The 16,909-nt window shown below is 42.9% G+C and overlaps 1 protein-coding gene across 1 annotated transcript in view; it reads left to right on the top strand.

The window, feature by feature from the left end:
* spg7 (SPG7 matrix AAA peptidase subunit, paraplegin) overlaps window positions 1–16,909 on the top strand; it is an 82,088-nt gene that overhangs the window by 14,305 nt on the left and 50,874 nt on the right. Inside the window, exons 2-6 of the mRNA XM_085991650.1 lie at window positions 4,727–4,829; window positions 4,908–5,003; window positions 7,536–7,777; window positions 9,802–9,941; window positions 15,134–15,236. Coding sequence (XP_085847776.1) covers window positions 4,727–4,829; window positions 4,908–5,003; window positions 7,536–7,777; window positions 9,802–9,941; window positions 15,134–15,236 — 684 coding nt within the window. The remainder of the gene's footprint in view (window positions 1–4,726; window positions 4,830–4,907; window positions 5,004–7,535; window positions 7,778–9,801; window positions 9,942–15,133; window positions 15,237–16,909) is intronic.

Here is a 16,909-nt window from a genome sequence, read left to right as displayed (position 1 = left end):
CAGCAAAGGATGATCAAAAGATTGATAGAGGAAGAAAATAGAATACAAGAGTAAACTAGCAAGAAAAATAAAAACAGATTGTAAGAGCTTCTACAAGTAAGTGTGGGTCGCTTAGAGGCAGAGACAGGAGAAGTTATAATAGGAAATAAGGAAATGGCAGAGACGTTAAATAAATATTTGTATCTGTCTTCATCGTAGAAGACACTAAAAACATATTGGAAATAGTGGGGAACCAAGGGTCTAATGAGAGTGAAGAACTTAGTTATTAATATTAGTCAATACAGAGCTAGGTGGGAAAGTAAGCTGTGAGGAGGACGCAAAGAGGCTGCAAAGGGATATAGACCGGTTCAGTGAGTGGGCAAGAAGGTGGCAGATGGAGTCGTCGTCTTCTTCTTAGGCTGACCCTCGGAACCGAGGATGACTTGCTTCCACATTAAAAAATGAGTTCGCAGGTGACTGATGAGTCCAATGCGGGACCTACAGTCTCTGTCACAGGTGGGGCAGACGGTGGTTGAAGGGGCGGGTGGGTGGGGTGCTTGGGTTGACGTGCGCTCCTTGCACTGCCTGCGCTTGGCTTCCGCTTGCTCCCGGTGAAGAGACTCGAGGTGTTTGGCGCCTTCCCGGATGTTTCTCCTCCACTTTGTGCGGTCTTGGGCCAGGGATTCCCAGGTGTCGGTGGGGATGTTACACTTTTTCAAGGAGGCTTTGAGGGTGTCCTTGTAGCGTTTCCTCTGCCCACCTGGGGCTCTCTTGCCATATGAGCTCCAAGTAGAGCGCTTGTTTTGGGAGTCTCGTATCGGACATGCGGACAATGTGACCCGTCCATCGGAGCTGATCGAGCATGGTCAAAGCTTCGATGCTGGGGATGTTGGCCTGAGCAAGAACACTGACGTTGGTGTGCCTATCCTGCCAATGGATTTGCAGGATCTTGCGGAGGCAGCGTTGGTGGTACCTCTCCAGTGCTTTGAGGTGCCTGCTGTACATGGTCCATGTCTCTGAGGCATACAGCAGGGCAGGTATCACTGCTGCTCTGTAGACCATGAGCTTAGTGCCAGGTTTGAGGTCCTGGTCTTCAAACACACTCTTCCTCAGGCGACCGAAGGCTGCACTGGCACACTGAAGGTGGTGTTGGACTTCATCGTCCACGTCTGCCCTTGTTGACAGTAGGCTTCCGAAGTATGGAAAGTGGTCCACGTTGTCCAAGGCCTTGTCGTGGATTTTGATAATCGGGGGGCAGTAGTGTGTGGCGGGGGCAGGTTGGTAGAGGACCTTTGTCTTATGATTGTTTAGTGTAAGGCCCATGCTCTCGTGCGCTTCGGTGAAGGGTTGACGATGGTTTGGCGTTCGACCTCCAAGTGAGCGCAGACGCAAGCATCGTCTGCATACTGTAATTCGACAACAGAGGATGGGACGACCTTGGATCTGGACTGGAGGCGACGGAGGTTGAAGTTTGTTCTGTAAATTAGCTCCACTCCAGTGGGGAGCTTACTGAGGGTGAGATGGAGCATTGCAGCAAGGAAGATCGGGAAGAGCGTTGGTGCGATGACACAGCCTTGCTTGACCCCGGTTTGTACGTGAATTGGGTCTGTGGTAGATCTGTTGGTCAGGATCACGGCTTGCATGTCGTCGTGAAGCAGGCAGAGGATAGTGACAAACTTTTGAGGGCAGCCGAATTTGAGGAGGACACTCCATAATCCCTCACGGTTGACGGTGTCGAAGGTCTTTGTGCGATCAAAGAAGGCCATGTACAGCGGTTGGTGCTGTTCCCTACATTTCTCTTGTAATTGACGTGCGGTGAAGATCATGTCCATTGTGCCCCTTAGTGGGCAGAATCCGACTCTGGGAGGAGCTCTTCGGCCACTGGGAGAAGGCGATTGAGGAGGATTCTTGTGATGACTTTCCCTGTGGCAGACAGCAGGGAAACTCCTCTAATCGGACTTGTTACCTTTCTTGAAGATGGTTACAATTACAGCATCTCTGAGATCCCCTGGCATGCTCTCCTCCTTCCAGATAAGAGAAATTAGTTCATGAATTCGTGCCAATAGTGCTTCTCCGCCATGCTTTAGTGCCTCGGCGGGTGGATGGAGTATAATGTGAGGAAATGTGAAATTATCCACTTTGGTAGGAAAAATAGAAAACCAGAGCATTTTTTAGAACGCGAGAGACTAGTAAACGTTGGTATGCAGAGGGATTTGGGTGTCCTTGTGCATGAATCAGAGAAAGTTAACATGCAGGTACAGCAAGCAGTTAGGAAGGCAAATTATATGTTTGCCTTTATTGTAAAGGATTTGGATTATAAGAGTAAGGAAGTCTTGCTGCAATTATATAGGGCTTTGGGGAGACCACACCTGGAGTACTGTGTACAGTTTTGGTCTCCTTACCTAAGGAAGGATATATTTGCCTTGGAGGGGTGCAACAAAGGTTCACCAGACTGATTCCCGGGATGAGAGGGTTGTCCTATGAGGAGAGATTGAGTAGAATGAGCCTATATTCTCTGGCGTTTAGAAGAATGATCAGTGATCTCATTGAAACATATAAAATTCTTGGAGGGCTTGATCGGGTAGATGCTGAACGGCTGTTTCCCCTGGCTGGAGAGTCTAGAACTAGGGGGCATAGTCTCAGGATAAGGGATCAACCATTCAGGACTGAGATGAGGAGAAATTTCTTCACTCAGGGTGGTGAATCTTTGGAATTCTTTACCCCAGAGGGCTGTGGAGACTCAGTCGATGAATATATTCAAGACTGAGATCGATCGATTTTTGGACACTAAGGGAATCAAGGGATAGGACGGGAAAGTGGAGTTGAGGTAAAAGATCAGTCATGATCTTCTTGAATGGCGGAGCAGACTCCTGCTATTTCTTATGTTCTTACTTGTGAGGGAGTGCTGCATTGTCAGAGATGCCATCTATTAGATGAAACTTTAAACTGAGGCTTCATTTCGGCCTGGTTCAGATGGATGTAATTAAAGAAGAGCAGGACGTTCTCCTGCTCTGTGCAAAAATGTCTGCTATTTTTGGCCTACAAAACAATAGTGACTACTTTTTGGAAGTACTTAATTGGCTGTGAAGCGCTTTGGTACCGCCTGAGGACCTAAGGATGTGAAAGGTGCTATGTCAAAGCAAATTATTCTATTTGTCTAGTTTGTTAATGTTAATTCAAAAAGATGGGGGCGGGCTTTATCACCTCTCTCTCTCTTAATTGCATATTACTGTACATAAAAGTGGTAGATTAGCTGCTGCGGAAACGAAACCAAGCTAGTTGTTTCATTGTTCTATCTGGGAGTCTGCAAGCAAGGCCGCCACAGTTTGGCTTTAATCTGAAAGGAGCAGATGTCTGAAAAGTGGTCTCTGGGAGACGAGCCTGATACCTTTGAACCCTACTTTAAGTGATACCTATATTTAATGGTGAAGGGCATATTTGATATGCCTTTGGCTCGATTCAGACTTCAAAGCGGAGTGTGGGTAGAACTGTTGCTTCATACCAAGTTATTTTAATGGATTTCTACTTTGCCAACCAGTTGACAACTGGAGCTAGCAGGAGCATTCCATGAATACCCAATTTCATGTATAACTTCTACGAGAATTAATCGTTATGTTATCCTTTTGGAACAATTTGTGTGAGATGGGTACAGTTCTGTAATCTAATAAAACCTGCTGTTTACTCTTGCCTCTGATGAATTTTTATTAATAAATTTGGTTCATAGTTTTTAGCCAGAGAGATGCAGTCTGTCAGTACTATTTGCCCATCTGTTGAAGGAACTAGGCAAATACGAGGTGCATCATGCTTATGGCGACACGAAGGGTTAATTGTTCACCCTGGACACGCTACCTCCCAGATTACTTTATGCATAAGGCCACATGGACTTGCCTGTGGAACATACCTTTTCACTAGGTATGGAAAAAATCCAAACGCCTGAATCATAAAACAGTATGTTACTGGAACCAGGAGTATGACCAATGTTCCCTCTCAGCTGCGTGGCCGTGCAGCCCTCTGCTGCGGATTTTCCCTTGTTAAATTTCGCGCACGCGCAAAACTGAATGAGCTACACAACCCCTTAAAGGGGCCGCGCATCCAAAAGTAATTAGGGGGACCATTGGGTATGATTGTACCTGAAACACAAATGCAGGCATTTTGGAAATTGATTTAAGATTTCCTTGAGCAAGTAATATGCAAAAAAAATGTTATTTGCTCTTGGAAATTGGGTGATGCTGGCAAGGCAGTAGTTATAGCCTAGTTGTCCTGAAAGCATTAATTGTGGGACTGGAGTGACATGTTCCCCACTACCGTAAGGGGTTTTTACAGCAATCTGGCAGATTTAATGGTCATTTTCTGTTACTAGCCCACAAATTAGATTCAGTTTCACAATTTACCATGGTGAGATTTGAACTCTGAGCTTCCGGGTTGCTAGTCCAGTACCATAACCATGAAATGACGACTGCAATATTTCACTGACCAAGCAGACCAGTCATCGTCCAACTATCCAAATGTGCCGGGTTTCATTCTTGCAGATTCATGTCGTTTTGGCCAGCTCTGGAACCGCCACAAAAGTGGGTATATTTCATGTGAGCCTGTTGCAGGTATGTATTGGCAGAGTATTTAGGTCATGGGGTGAGGCCGCAATCCTGTCTACATTTGTGCACTTTCCAGCAGAAATCACTGGAGAAATCTCAGGATGTTATTTTAAAACTTACTTGTTTTGTACTTTTATTATTGCTTATTTTCACAGAGCTTGTTGTCTCGTCCATTAAGCCATCAGTTCCAGGGATTTGATAGGATACAAAATTTAAGGCAGTTAACACAAGACCCAACAAGGCTCTACCAGTTAATAGGTGGGTTTGACAGCTTTTCAGACTTAATTTGGGCATGGAGAGATTGTTGTTATAAAATTTAAATATTTTGTTTCGTAGGTGGCATTTTCCATTTCAGCACATCAAAATCACATCAAGATCAAGATAAGAAACAGAAGGAGGGATCCAAAGGGAAAAGTCCTGAGGAAGATGAAGGTAGGTGAATCTTTGGTTTAACTTTACAATTGGCTTGATGACGACAGCAACATAAAATAAATCCCTAGCATGCTTCATGCGAAAGTGCAAGGAAAACCGATCCCATGCCAGGGATGGAGAGGTGATGGAAAGGGCAGTGAGGAAGATGGGTTTTGAGAAGGATTTTAAAGGAGGAGAGGGAGGTTTGGGAGGGGGGAAAAAAGTCTTGCATTTATGTAGCGCCTTTCACGACCTTGGGACGTCTCAAAGCATTTTACAGCCAATAAAGTACTTTTGAAGTGTAGTCACTGTTGTAATGTAGGTTTCCAGAGAGTAGGACCTGGGTGGCTGAAGTTTCTGCAGCCAATGAGGGGATTAAAAGAGAGGGAGAGGCCAGAGTTGGACAGCGTGGCTGAGGAGGAGGGCGAATTTCGAGCTGGATGAGATGGCAGAGAGGTAGTGTGTGATGCTGCGGAGGGAGTTAAAAGGTGAAGACAAATGTTTAACTTTGCATTGGAAGGCTCTGAGCCAGAGTAGGTCAGCAAGGATAGGTGTGATGCATGTGTGGAATAATGAAAATCATAAAGGAGGATGACATTTTGTTAATGATGAGTAGCGTTTCCATTTTTTTTGTTGGAATATTGTTTTCTCATGTACATGTCAATCAATAATAGCTTCCGGATGCAAAAAATTAATTAATTAAATCTCCAATCTGTATATGGTTTGGAGTGATTCAGTGGCAGAAATTAATTCAACACCAATTATCTGGCACCTACAAAACATAATTCCTAAAGTAAAAGCTTAAATATCACAAAAAACAAATGAATACACATTTCAAAATTAAGTACTGAATTTAAAAGAGCACGGTTCGTCAAGCTCGCTCATGCAAAAGAACGTGCACAATTTGTACTGTCATGGATATCGTTCAACTCATTCAATTGCCCAAGGGAGGTGAATAGCTACAGATTAAACTTCCCAGAAGATGACATTCTAATATTTTCCCTGACCCCTCTTTTCCTCCTCCTGCCCCAAGTAATGAAATTAAAACTTTAACATTTCAGTCTGATATTACAGTCTACTGTAATATTCAGTTGTGACTGGTTACATGCCACAAATTACATTTCCATGTTCAGCCATTGTCTGAAGAGAATCAAATCATTTACATTTATCTTTAACTAGTACCATTCTTAACCAGATATTCATCCAACTCCTCTTGAACAAGTTAATCAATTGCATTAAATGCTTTATAAGGCAATCTGATCCACTTAACTCCTATTCTTGGAGTGAGAAGGGAAAGAGGAAACTCCTCTAGCCTTTTCACTATTGTAATCATGCCCTCTAGTTCTACAAATTGCTAAATATCCCGTTTAAAGCGACATTATCCATGCTTTCAGGATTTTTAACATTTGGACATTGAACCTTCTCTATTTTCTGCAGTGTTCATTCTTTCACAACTGTCCTCAACACCTCATGATAAATGCACCATTTCATTATTAATCTGTGATTCTATTGTCCAAAATTTTAAGACCTAGAATTGTTCTTGTAGCTTTGCTCTGATTCTTCTCAATTGAAGCTAGATGCATAAAACATCATACAAAGTAACATTCTGTTTGGACTTAGGAAATGACTTCAATATATTCCAGTACTTAATTATTGCTTTTAACACAATCACGTTGAGACAATATCTCACATGTTGCATTAAGAAGCAATCATTTGCTTTCTTTATGAAATTCCACTTTCATCTGTCTTTTTTTAGTTGTTTCTCGTGTGCTTACCTTTGCAGCAATTTTTCTGTCTAAAAACAAAGGTTCTGCAGGGAAATGTAAAGTGCCCTGTTCAGCATCTACTGATGGTCATCATATTTTTCTACCATAACTGTTTCTGCTAACTCCCCATCTAGTGTTTGCTTCAATCCTCTATAATTGATCATTCCTCATTCATGCCTGATGTAAAAGCTGTATCTTTTGTGTTCTTGTGAAATAGCACTTAATTTTATTTTCAATTCTCTTTTTGCTAGCTATATTGCTGATAGAAATTTTGCTGTTGATGCATAGTGGTTATGTTACTGGACTAGTAATCCAGAGGTCTGGACTAATGATCTGGAGACATGAGTTCAAATGGCTGCTGGGGAATTTAAATTTAGTTAATTAACTAAATCTGGAATAAAAAGCTAGTATCAGCAATGGCGACCATGAAATTACCGGATTGTCGTAAAACAAAAACCCCATCTGGTTCACTAATGTCCTTCCCTTTAGGGAAGGAAATCTGCCGTCCTGACCTGATCTGGCCTATATGTGACTCCAGACCCACAGCAATGTGAGTGACTCTTAACTGCCCCGAAATGGTGGCTCACCACCACCGAGGACAATTAGGGATGGGCAATAAATGCCAGCAATGCCCACATCCCGTGAATGAAAAAAAAAATTGAACTTGAAGAATAGAAAACATGTTGTCTTTTCTTCCCTTCCTCTCTTCCTGTTTCTGGTTCCTGTCTATGTAGAACAAATGAATTTCCATAGTATAATTATTTTGTCTTTTATTGTTTCCAAACAGAAGAGAAAAGGCGGCGGGAGCGGGAGGATCAAATGTACAGGGAGCGGCTGCGAACACTGTTTATAATAGCTGTTATTATGAGCTTGTTGAATTCCATTAACAGCAGTGGAGGAAATATCTCGTGGAACGATTTTGTTCAGGAGATGTTGGCAAAGGGAGAAGTGGCCAGGGTGCAAGTTGTACCAGAGAGTGATGTTGTAGAAATCTACCTTCACCCAGGAGCTGTAGTATTTGGTAGACCGGTAAGATGCTTCCCTTTTGGGGGAAAAAAAACCCCAAAACAATTACAATAAATGTTTGCTCAAGACTGTCAGTTCAAAACGGACTTTAAATTTGTATATTTAACTTGTCCTGCCACAATTATTTGAGCTGCTTTCACATTGAGCTTAGTAGGCTGCTGGAGCTGCTGCTTTCCAACACGCAGGTCTCGTGTAGCCGCTGGAAACCTCAGGAATAACTTGCCAGATTTGCTAAAGTCGACCACCGTTAAGAGCTGGTTTAAAATAAAAAGGTCTTCTTGGCGAGAGGCCTTGATGAATCCAGTGAGTTTACTCTTGCTCATTGCTGACTGCATGAGATATGTACATTGTGAGTTTACAGTTCTAGCATTGCACTATGTGCAATAAAGCTGCCTTTATATTGGATTTCGTGGGGTGCTAGGGCTGGAAACCACAAAGTAAATCTACTAGATACACATAGGCCTACCACTGAGAAGACCCTGTTTTATTTTAAATACATTTGAAAGCAGCTTTAGGGTGTTTCTAATGTTTGAATTTTAAATGATGTACCTAAATTATGACCAAAAATAAAGTAAATGTGCCTTATCTTAAAAGCACTGGCATTGCATCTTCAACGACTGCGTTTCCAGCAATTGCACCTTATTTTGTATAGAAATTTTGCTTGATTGTGTAGATGTGGTGTTGTTTGACTCACTGCCTGGATTACTCAAGGTGGGTTAGACTCCACTGTTTAAATCATACAAAGGGTTCCTTCCACTAACTACATATATAATTATTTTTGAAGGCCATTGGTAAGTTTCAGAGAAATTAGATTGTTTACTGAAATTATTCATGTAGGACTTGTACTTCAAAGTAGAATTGTTCATATTAATGATGATTGAAGAGGTTAATTGTGTCGCAACTGGGACTTTCAGCAGGCTCCTCTCACCCACTTCAGTGCTAAATTAATTGTTAATTTTTGGCTACATTTCCAGATTCGCGACCAGTTTGCACCAGACATTTTCTGTTTATATTTAGTATAGTGCACTGCTCACTCTAGGGGTTGTCATGGTTACCTGCAGTCTCATTGGCATAGAAAGGAAGTGATGTGTTCACAACTTGAGTCTTGCGTTCACATCTCTGAAACTCAATGCTGAGCAGATGTACCTATGATTTGCTCTCACAGGTGGCAGGAGTAAATACATCTGTCACTTCCCTCCCACCACCCAATAGTCTTTAGAATTCAGTTTTTTTTACAGCTTTACAGAAACTAAGGCAGGAATACCAAATCTTAGTTGTTAAAGCTTATATATTTGTGAAATAACTCTATGCTCCGTTGTAACATTGTAGGCAAAATATCTACTCCATAGTAATCAATGAACCTAGTGACTGTTTGAACAACATTTTAAATTTCCCCTCCCCTTGCAGGTTTAAATTCTTCTTCTGTACACCATTTTTAGTTCAGATAAGCAGGTGACCCTGCTGCCAGTGTTACTGAGTTATCAGGCAATAGCAGAACCAAGACAGATTTTGTGAAATGCATAATACTTTACTGAGGGACTTGAGAAGTGCTCAAAGATCTGCTGAAGGATGAACAATCATTTTTTCCCCTCCCCACCCCCCTCCTAAAAGTGCTGATTTTCTCACCTTGGGTATGGTTTCACGGGCAGAGGTTACCCACTCATACCATGCCCAATTGGCCATTGTTCACCTGTGAGACTTGATGGTATGTGCTGGCAGGCAATTCAGATGTGGAAGACCTCGCAATCAAGTCTGATCCTGTCCTCGCTTGAATTCCAGTAGGGGTTGCTGTATAGTGATTGGGAATAGGAACCTTGAACCTTGCATTTTACTGCTCTTGGTTTTGTGCTTGTCTTCAGGGAACCTGTGACTTACTTGGCTGCAGTCTAAATGTTTTGACTGAGGTAATACAGACGGATGCAGCTAAAGGAAATAACACCAGGGTGGGGTAGGCAGAGGCTGGAACAAACATGGTTTATTTAGGTTTGTCGATGGCATTCAATTGTGCTTTTTCCCCATTTTTGTAGCGATTAGCTTTGATGTATCGCATGCAGGTAGCAAACATCGATAAGTTTGAAGAGAAATTGCGGGCTGTTGAGAACGAGCTTGGGATTGATGGAAAGGATCGGATCCCGGTATCCTACAAGCGTACTGGTTTCTTTGGAAAGTGAGTTGCTCTTTTATCGTTGTAAAGGTTATCTGGTTCCAGAAAAAATGTTAATGGCCAGAGTTTAAGTAAAATACACAGGATCTTAAGAACATAAGAACATAAGAAGTAGGAGCAGGAGTAGGTCATACGGCCCCTCGGGCCTGCTCCGCCATTCAATAGGATCATGGCTGATCCGAATCTAGACTCGCGTCCATTTCCCTGCCCTCTCCCCGTAACCCCTAATTCCCTTGTCTGCTAGGAAACTCTCTATCTCTGTTTTAAATTTATTTAATGTTGCAGCTTCCACAGCTCTCTGGGGTAGCAAATTCCATAGATTTCCTACCCTCTGAGTGAAGAAGTTTCTCCTCATCTCAGTTTTGAAAGGGCAGCCCCTTGTTCTAAGATTATGCCCCCTAGTTCTAGTCTCACCCATCAGTGGAAACATCCTCACCGCATCCACCCGATCAAGACCCTCACAATCTTATATGTTTCGATAAGATCGCCCCTCATTCTTCTGAACTCCAATGAGTAGAGGTCCAACCTACTCAACCTTTCCTCATACGTCAACCCCCTCATCTCTGGAATCAACCGGGTGAACCTTCTCTGAACCGCCTCGAGAGCAAGTATATCTTTTCTTAAATATGGAAACCAAAACTGCACGCAGTATTCCAGGTGTGGCCTCCCCAATACTCTGTATAACTGCAGCAAGACTTCCCTGTTTTTATACTCCATCCCCCTTGCAATAAAAGCCAAGATTCCATTGGCCTTCCTGATCACCTGCTGCACCTGCATACTAACTTTTTGTGTTTCATGCACCAGGACCCCCAGATCCCTTTGTACTGTAGCACTTTGCAGTTTCTCTCCATTTAGATAATAACTTGCTCTTTGATTTTTTTCTGCCAAAGTGCATAACCTCACACTTTCCAATATTATATTCCATCTGCCAAATCTCTGCCCACTCACTTAGCCTGTCTATGTCCTTTTGCAGGTTTTTTATGTCACAGAAGTCACAGAAACCCCACAGTGCAGATAGAGGCCATTTCGGCCCATCGAGCCTGCACCGACACATATCCCACCCGATCCCCGTAACCCCTACACCAACACATATCCCACCCTATCCCCGTAATCCCACGTATTTAATCCCCCTAACACTAAGGGTCAATTTATCATAGCCAATCAACCTAACCCGCACATCTTTGGACTGTGGGAGGAAACCGGAGTACCCGGAGAAAACCCACGCAAACACGGGGAGAATGTGCAAACTCCACACAGACAGTCGCCCGAGGCCGGATTCGAACCCGGGTCCCTGGCGCTGTGAGGCAACAGTGCTAACCACTACGCCACCGTGCTGCCCTCCTCACTCACTGCTTTCCCTCCCATCTTTGTATCGTCGGCAAACTTGGATACGTTGCACTCGGTCCCTTCCTCCAAATCGTTAATATAGATTGTAAAGAGTTGGGGTCCCAACACTGACCCCTGCGGAACACCACTAGTTACTGATTGCCATCCTGAGAATGAACCATTTATCCCAACTCTTTGTTTTCTGTTAGATAGCCAATCTTCCACCCATGCCAGTATATGACCCCCAATCCCGTGATTTTTTATCCTGATCAGTAATCTTTTGTGTGGAACCTTGTCAAGTGCCTTTTGGAAATCCAGATACACTACATCCACTGGTTCCCCTTTATCCACCCTGTATGTTACGTCCTCAAAGAATTCGAGCAAATTTGTCAAACATGACTTCCCCTTCATAAAACCATGCTGACTGTCCTATTAAATTATGTTTATCCAAATGCTCTGTTACTGTTTCCTTAATAATGGACTCCAACATTTTGCCAACCACAGATGTTAGGCTAACTGGTCTATAGTTTCCAGCTTTTTGTCTACTTCCCTTCTTAAATAAGGGTGTTACATTAGCAGTTTTCCAATCTGCCGGGACCTTTCCTGAGTCCAGGGAGTTTTGGAAAATAATCGCCAATGCATCCACAATCCCTACCGCCACTTCTCTCAAGACCCTAGGATGTAGGCCATCAGGTCCGGGGGATTTATCCGCCTTAAGTCCCATAATTTTACCGAGTACCATCTCCTTAGTGATTTTAATCGTGTTTAGCTACTCCACCCCCCCCCCCCCCCCCCCCCATTGCCCCCTGTTTGTCCAGTGTTGGGATATTTTTAGTGTCCTCTACTGTAAAGACTGATACAAAATATTTGTTCAGCGTCTTTGCCATCTCCATGTTCCCCACCACTAGTTTCCTGGTCTCATCCTCTAAGGGACCAACGTTCACTTTAGCCACTCTTTTTCTTTTTATATAGCTGTAGAAACTCTTGCTATCTGTTTTTATATTTTTTGCTAGTTTATTTTCATAATCTATCTTCCCTTTCTTAATTAATCTTTTAGTTATTGTTTGCTGGCTTTTAAATGCTTCCCAATCTTCTATCCTCCCACTAGATTTGGCTACTTTGGTTACTAGGACATTTTTTATTAATCCTGTCTCATTACACAGGACCAGATCTAAGATTGCCTGCCCCCTGGTTGGTTCAGTTACATACTGCTCAAGGAACCCATCCCCAAAATACACTATGAACTCTTCCTCAAGGTTGCCATGCCCAATTTGATTAGTCCAGTCAATATGAAAGTTAAAATCCCCCATGATTATAGCTGTTCCCTTATTACAAGCCCCAACTATTTCCTGATTTATACACCGACCAACAGAGTTGCAACTGTTAGGAGGCCTATAGACTACGCCCACTAGTGACTTTTTCCCCTTATTATTCCTTATCTCCACCCAAACTGTTTCACTATCCTGATCCTTTGACCCAATATCATTTCTGACTATTGCAGTGATTCCATCCTTGACTAACATAGCAACCCCACCTCCCTTTCCTTCCTGTCTGTCCTTCCTAATTGTCAAATACCCTTGTATGTTTAGTTCCCAGTCATGATCATCTTGCAGCCATGTTTCCGTAATGGCCACCAGATCATACCCATGTGTAGTTATTTGTACCATCAACTCGTCTATTTTGTTACGAATGCTGCGTGCATTCAGATAAAGAACTTTCAAATATGTTTTCTGACAATTTATTCCTGCTTTTACCCCTTTTACTACTTTACCTTTATCATTATACATTCTGTCCCTTCCTGACACACTCTGGTTTTTAATTCCCCCACTGCTACCTTGCTCTATTGCCTTCTCTGCTGTCATTTTTATTTTTCGCTCTCTTAAAACCTCCCCCCCCCACTAATTAGTTTAAAGCCCTCTCTACAGCCCTAGTTACTTGATTCGCCAGGATTCTAGTCCCAGCACTGGCCAAGTGAAGTCCATCCCAACGGAACAGCTCTCTCCTGTCCCAGTACTGATGCCGGTGTCCCAAGAAGCAAAACCCATTTCTCCCACACCAGTCTTTGAGCCACGCATTTAACTCTCTAATTTTATTTACCCTAGCCACATTTGCATGTGGCTCAGGTAGTAATCCAGAGATTATTACCCTTGTGGTTCTGCTTTTTAATTTGGCCCCTAGCTGCTCAAACTCCCTCAGCAGAACCTCTTTCCTTGTCCTATCTATGTCGTTGGTACCAACATGGACCACGACAACTGGATCCTCCCCCTCCCACTCCAAGTTTCTCTCCAGCCCAGAGGAGATGTCCTTAACCCTGGCACCGGGCAGGCAACACAGCCTTCGGGACTCTCGCTCTCGGCTGCAAAGAACCCTATCTATCCCCCTAACGATACTATCCCCTACCACTACAACATTTCTTTTAACTCCCCCCACTTGAATGGCCCCCTGCTCCACGGTGCTGTGGCCAAGTTGCTCATCCTCCCTGCAGTCCCCGTTCCCATCCTCACAGGGAGTAAGAGCCTCAAACCTGTTGGACAAGAGCAAAGGCTGCTGCTCCTCCAACACTACCTCCTGGATCCCTGTACCTGCCTCACTTCTAGTCACACCATCCTGTCCCTGGCCACGGACTACATCTGAATTAATTACTCTAATTGGTGTGACTACCTCCTGAAACAGAGTGTCCAGGTAACTCTCCCCCTCCCTGATGTGTCTCAGTGTTTGAAGCTCGGATTCCAGCTCATCAACACGGAGCCGGAATTCCTCGAGCAGCCAGCACTTACTGCAAATGTGATCACCGTGAGCATCAATGGTGTCCACCAGCTCCCACATATTGCAGTAGCAACACATCACCTGCTCTCCCATTCTATGTAATTAATTAAATTTATTAATATTATTTTTAAATACCCTCTGCCCCGATTTTAGATGATGAATATCACACCTTAGAAACTATAAACCACAGAGTTTAAGTTTAAAAAGAGAGAAATACTCACCAACCAATCACTTACCTGCTTTCTGGTGACATCACACTTTGATTAGTTTTTACCTCTCTCCTTCCCTCTGAGTTCCGAGTTCGGAGACTGGTACGCCTTACCTGGTCTCTGGAGCCTTTTATAGCCCCGCTCTGCCGCTCGAGTTTCCCGCCGACGCTCTGAGTTAGGAGTTATATGCCAAATATAATGGTAATACCTGTGTTGAAGTAATGGAACATGTATTTCAGAAGCATAAAAAACACATTTAAAATAATTTCTAGAGTTGCATCTGCCTACTTCACAAATTGCATTCTGAACTCAAAGTACTGTTACAGATTGAATGACATTTTGCTTTGGTCTTGGAAGGGTTGTGCAACAGTGTTAAAATGCAGTCTTTCGCTGGGATTTGGATTCAAATGCAGCACAGTGAAAGGGGAATTAAAAGTCTCTGGGTTTGACATCTGATGGGGGAAGGCGAGCAACATGAGTTCTAGGAATAAACTATTTCTCTGTAGATGTACGTTCATAGTAACTTCCTTGAATTTGATACTAACTTGTGCTTTGAGATCCCACAAGAATCGTGTCTGTCAGGTCATGCTGTATCATTTGATAGACATGCAAACTTGCATCTTAACAGAGGGAGGTAGAGAGGTTTCATGTTGATCATACTGAAAAAATGGAGAAATATGATTTATAGGGAAAACATGCAGTCAGATTCACTTCTCTATAGATCAGTAACTCGGAACAGTTTGATGAATTTTAAGAGTAAATTGTACTCTTTATTTACATAATGTATTTTAATTAAACTCTAACGACATGCTCCTAACGAAACCTGCTTCAAAACTGATTTTAGTCAAACACGGGAATTAATTAACTAATTCTTACAAATTCTTGCTTTTTTAGTGCACTGTATGCCCTAGGAATGGCTGCAGTGGGAGTGGCCATTCTCTGGTACATATTTCGGCTTGCAGGAATGGCTGGAAGAGAAGGTGGATTTAGTGCATTTGTAAGTGAGCTTAATAATATTAAGTCAATCTTGGTCTATTTTTGGGTTCATGTCCATACTTGCTCGATAACAAACTTGTAAAATTTCATTAATGTAGGTGGTTCAGCAAAATATTGTATTTTAGTTCTGAGAGGTTCTCCCTCCTTCATTTATTGGGATTTCCCACATTTTTCTTCTTTTGAGATGCATTAGTCATTGCAGCCCTGCCTACTTATTAAGTCATTTATGTATTCTGCTGATCTGTGCGCATAATAACTGAAGTTGGTTTGGAGCTTTTGATCAGTCAGCCACTACCCTTGGATAAAAACGTGCTGGGAATTCCTGTCATTCCAAAAAGGGAAGAAAAAATGTCACCACAATATTTACTGATGCTCACCTGACTGCTGTTGGAATATACATTTTACAGGCTGCAAAATGTGTAGTTGGGATTTTTTATTTATTTCCAGAATTTCAAAGCTATTTGGTTTCAGTCTTCCTCTAGTTTGGGTGATCATACATTCCCGTTTTCCGGGGCCCCCCAGGCAAACAATGTCCCAGTTACTATAAATGCCCAGCCTGTACAGCAATCAATACTGCAACTCAACCCTGAATCTTCTTATACTGCACTTGTCGTTTTCATCCAACATCAAATGAGAATCCCTGGTTACACGTTTCCTTGCCAGGCGGCCCCTGTCAATTACTCCTACCATGAGCGCCGACTGGACGTGAGGCCAGCCCTGAGGCAGGCTGGGTGGTTTAAGGGGCTGCTCTATTGATTAGCGTCCACATCAATCGAGTGCCGAAGGTTGGGCACGCGCCGCCAACGAGTTGGGTTGCGCTCCCAACCCAGCCTCGCCCTACTTTTCTCCCCCCTTCCCTCGCAACAGGATGTACCAGTTTGAATCACAGACAGTCGCAACCCGGTTGGTCAGCGGGCTTGTGTGATATAATTACCAGAGTCACTGAGCTTAATTAATTTATAAGATAGCAATTCCCCCAGAGTTTATGCACATGTGAATTGTTTTCTGTCAAACATCATAATTATGATCCAAAAATTTTTTTTTCTATTTATCTTATGAAGGAATTTTTCCAGAACAGATGAGGTTGTTAATTTATTTTACTGAGTTTTTGTGTACAACAACATAATTTAGAATTCGTCATCCTGCTTCCCCCCCCCCCCCCCCCCCCAACCACCACCACAAACTGTTCAAAATGGTTGCAATTTAGAAGTCGGTTGGTGACAGTTTCGTTAATGATTCCGGTAATATATGAAGTGTTTGTTTATTTTTGTAAAAAAAATCAGTGGGTGACACTCGAGCGCAGAGGAGGTCAAAAGGACGCATGTCAGCAAGAGCATGCAGTAAGGTTAGCAGCCGAGAGTCAAGGGCAACTTTCGGGAGATTGAAGGCCCTGCGAAACCAAAGTGTTACTGTATTATTTATAAATAGTGTGACGTCACATCCGCAGTAATTATATGCACATTTGTAGTGTATATGTGCAACTGTTGAAAATATAGGCTGCTAAAAAAAATTGCCTCGCTACGCTGTAAACCTACATTTTCCATACTGGTTACTTTGCTTTGCTCCCACCCTATGTGTCCCCAGATTTGGTTTAGAAAATATGGTCACCCTACTGTAGCTGGAAGGATGGGATAAATGTACTATGGAATTACTTACCTGTGTCTGTGTATTCAT

The sequence above is a fragment of the Somniosus microcephalus genome, chromosome 6 (genome assembly GCF_052327205.1).
Source record: "Somniosus microcephalus isolate GS21.2 chromosome 6, FLI_Smic_1.0, whole genome shotgun sequence".
In the NCBI taxonomy this organism is placed as follows: domain Eukaryota; kingdom Metazoa; phylum Chordata; class Chondrichthyes; order Squaliformes; family Somniosidae; genus Somniosus; species Somniosus microcephalus.
Note: the sequence above shows the minus strand (reverse complement) of the source record. Positions and strands in the feature narration are given on the sequence as shown.